Below are 4,118 nucleotides of genomic sequence, written 5' to 3'. Positions count from 1 at the left end.
CAATCAGAACTTGGTAAGGTGTTTGAGGAGTTCAAGTTTTCCCTTCAAAGGGCATACAAGTTGCAGTTACTGACACTTCATTTGGCTTTGTTAGCTCCCTCTGAGGTCTTCTCTGCACTTGGTTGTGACCTAAGAAATCTGGTGCCATCTGCAGATGTTGCCACGTCATTGTTCACCCCTTTTCTAGATTTGTAATAACTATAAAATATTTACTGTGCTATTTGTTCTAAAGTCTGTAATCCCCCTTGTTGTGCTTCTCTTCCTTCACAGGCACTTTAAGCTTTTCCGAGCCCGATCAATGCATTGAACATCTCATGGCAGCTTTCAACGTGACCCCCTCTGACCCTTCAACATTCATCCTTACAGGAATCCCTGGCCTGGAACCTGCCCATGTCTGGATTTCCATCCCTTTCTCCACGTTCTACACTATCGGCCTGTTGGGAAATGTCATGGTTCTGTTTGTTGTAGGAAAAGAACAGACCCTGCACAAGCCGATGTACCTGCTGCTCTGCATGCTGGCACTCACAGACATCAGCACATCTACCTCTGTCATACCGAAAGCACTGTGTATATTTTGGTTCAATTTGAAAGGCATTACTGTGGGCAGCTGCCTCACCCAGATGTTCTTCCTTCATGCAGTTTCTGTTATGCATTCAGCTGTTCTTGTGACAATGGCCTTCGATCGCTACATTGCCATATGTAGCCCTCTGAGATACGCCACCATCCTCACCAACACACGAATAGCTAAGCTAGGGCTAGTGGGTTTGATAAGAGCTGTTCTCATCATTCTACCCCTGCCCCTGCTCCTGATCAGGCAGCCATTCTGTGCAAACCGCATTATCCCCCATACGTACTGCGAGCACATAGCTGTGGTGAAGATGTCGTGTGGGAACATCACAGTAAACAGGACGTATGGCTTGGTGATGGCCTTTGTAGTCATTGGGTTAGACCTGACACTCATTGCCCTGTCCTATGGTCTGATTATCAGGGCTGTCCTCAGAATCTCCTCCAAGAAAGCCCACCAGAAAGCCCTCAATACCTGCACAGCCCACATGTGTGTGATGCTTACATTTTATACTCCCTTCCTCTTCTCCAGTCTGACACACCGGTTCAGTCAAGGCTTTGCTCCCCACATTCACATTATCTTGGCCAACCTCTTCTTCCTCATCCCCCCCATGCTCAACCCTATCATTTATGGGGTCAAAACCAAAGAGCTTCGTGACAAAGTGGGCAAATACACCTCCAGAATATGCTTGCCGGTACGCCACTGACTTTAAACCTGAGTGACAAGAGGGGGAAAGGATATCTCTTCGTTAATCATGGGTGCTGTTTCCTAGTTTGGCTGAACTCAGCATTGTGGAATTTCACAGTCTGAGAACTTCTTCTCATCTAATGTCTTATCACTCCATCATCAAGCACTGATCTATTGATTACTGATTTCCCTCACTCTCACCATCACCTGAGCACTTTCAGCATCACCCATTAGCACTGATCCCCCCCCCAAAACCTGTCACTCATCCTGTCTGTTACTTCCAGATCACCAGAAGACACTGTAGCTTTCTGATGCAAGGTGTCTTTCCATTAATCCCTTTGTGAAAAAAGTGTTCTTGATCAGTTTGAAGAACAGAAGCTACACTTTCAGATAGCCAAAGACAAAGAAATCAGCTACAATGCTGAATGAAGGAAGATAAATGCATGAACACCTTGAGTCTGGACACCTCTTATAGTAGAAGTTTATCGAAAATTAGGAAAAGTGATGATCCTATCTGTGTTGTAAAAGTTATTAAAGATTAGCTAACACAGTGTACTTTAGAGCAGTCCTCTGAAGTTATCTTGAGAGACTTTTTCCTGGCACTGTTTCTCCCCAGCAGGTGAGCAACTGGCCACTGCGAACCTGCTGTTAATTATTCAACACCATTCCAGATGTTAGGTCAAATAGCCTGGATGTTCTAAACCTATTGCTTATGTCTGTGTATGCTTAAATCTAATAAACTGCAGAGTTAGACGATTGCATGATTATTTGCATTTGATTCCTGATCAGACAGAATTGCTGGGTTCCCACTGATTTATTCCGGAGAACGCCTGGAGTGAAATAGTTAAATTACCCCTGCTGGGGATTCTAGAAACTATGACATCGCCTGGGGGTCCAATAACTTACTACTTTGCACAGTTGATTTAGGAGATGCTTTCAGCTGGAACTTTCAAAATACACGCTAACCATTCCCGTTGTCAAAGATGTCAAAAGTAGGTGTTGAGATTTCATCTTGGAGTGTGTGAAACGGATTAAACTGAGATTGCCACCAAAAGTCCAGGTGATTGAATCGTTTGCAGTACTAAGACCTTCTCGACCTAGAACGGTTGATATTTCATTTTTGCCATTGTTTTGTGGAGACCTTGGAGAGTTGAAGCAGCAGTGGAGACTTTTGCCTATGGTTCAGAGGCCTCATACTCAGGACAACAAAGTTTAGCAGTTTTGGGCTGAATTCCTTGAACACACGGATGCTGCTAAGGACAAAGACTTTAGCAAACTTGGCTTGTTTGCTCTTTCATTGGTGTCGCTACCTTTTAGCAAGGCTGCAGTTGGATGTTATTTGGATGAACTTGGTAAAAACTAAACAGCTCAACAAGATGCAAGTGGAAGTTTTAGAGAACCTTCTTTATGTTGGGACATACATGCAGCAACACAAAATCTATTGTGAACAGTTTGCAGAAAGGAAAGAAATGATTGCACTGGTCACTGCTGATATGTATGACCAGCAGCAGAAGCATTCTACTTGTGACGAAGACATCAAGGATGAAATGTTGCCTTTTAGAGACTGAGGCCTTGTCTACACCCAGCCGCTAGTTCGGCGGCTGGGAATCGAAGTTCCGGGTTCGATTTATAGCGTCTGGTCTGGACGCGATAAATCGATCCCGGAAGCGCTCGCCGTCGACTGCGGTACTCCAGCTCGGCGAGAGGAGTACCGTGGAGTCGACGGGGAGCCTGCCTGCCGCGTGTGGACCGCGTCTGAACCGCGGTAAGTTCGAACTAAGGTATGTCGACTTCAGCTACGTTATTCACGTAGCTGAAGTTGCGTACCTTAGTTCGAAGTTGGGGGTTAGTGTAGACCAGGACTAACAGTAACAAACGAATTCAACTCAAAATATGAACATTCACGACTGTCACTGAATGCAAATAGAAATAAATAATATAATTATGTTATTGTTGTTTTTACACTACATACATTTCGGACTACTTTGGGTCTTTTTTGACACCGGTATTTGCTGTTTTTTGTTTGAAACCCCTGCCAACCTTGAATCAGGATACAAGTACCAGTATTGTGGTTTTGATTTTGAATTTCTTTGTTGTCTCATAGATTTGTTGCTAATGTGGATGAACTCCTGCTGGGACTTGTACCTTTTAAACAAAAAATCAAATCTGTAGTAGGTATGTAAAGAATCCTGTCATTTGTTATTTGATGTGTGAATAAAAAAAAAACCCTTTGTTTCAAGAAATAGATGGGACTACTTTTAGGTTAAGTTTTAAGTGATTATGGGCTATTAAAGCAGTAGAATTCTGGAAAACTTGAGCAGCACCTCAAGCTGAGCTAGAGGCAGAGCAGCAGGAGTAAGAAACACAAGGGCCAGAGAAGCAGCCCAGAAGGTGGATCTGGGCTCGAGCCTGAGCAGCGGTGCTGAGACACAGCTGGCGGGCTGCAGCTGGAGCAGACCAGAACAGGCAGCTGGGTCAGCACAGACCAGCTGTGCCAGTGGGGAGCCAGGGCTGAGCTACAGTGGGGAGTTTGGGGCCAGAGCCATTCAAAAGGCCTTTGCCCCTTACTGAACACATTGACCATACTGTCTCTGTATTGTATCCCATAAGTTTGCATCAGTACATATCGTATTGTTAGTATAGTTTTATTGTTACTTTCAGACACACCAAATAAATTCACATTTAGAGACATTTTTAAGGCTTGGCCCTGTGTCAACTGGAGCTCCACACTTCTTATTCCTTGCTTGGAGAATGCACCAAAATTTTGTTTCACATGTGTCTGTACAGCTCTAAAATCTTACCCAAGGCTGACATGTCCCCATGTAGCGTCTCAATATCAAATGAGTTTAAAAATCCAGCTACAGCA

At 44.2% G+C, this 4,118-nt stretch overlaps 1 protein-coding gene across 1 annotated transcript; it reads left to right on the top strand.

The window, feature by feature from the left end:
- The first annotated feature begins 290 nt into the window (after positions 1-290).
- Positions 291-1,271, top strand: LOC135882977 (olfactory receptor 52P1-like). The gene has a single exon (XM_065410001.1). It carries the CDS (start codon positions 315-317, stop codon positions 1,269-1,271), a length of 957 nt encoding a protein of 318 aa, XP_065266073.1. The 5' UTR covers positions 291-314.
- The last annotated feature ends 2,847 nt before the right edge of the window (positions 1,272-4,118 follow it).

The sequence above is a fragment of the Emys orbicularis genome, chromosome 1 (assembly GCF_028017835.1).
Source record: "Emys orbicularis isolate rEmyOrb1 chromosome 1, rEmyOrb1.hap1, whole genome shotgun sequence".
Lineage (NCBI taxonomy): Eukaryota > Metazoa > Chordata > Testudines > Emydidae > Emys > Emys orbicularis.
Note: the sequence above shows the minus strand (reverse complement) of the source record. Positions and strands in the feature narration are given on the sequence as shown.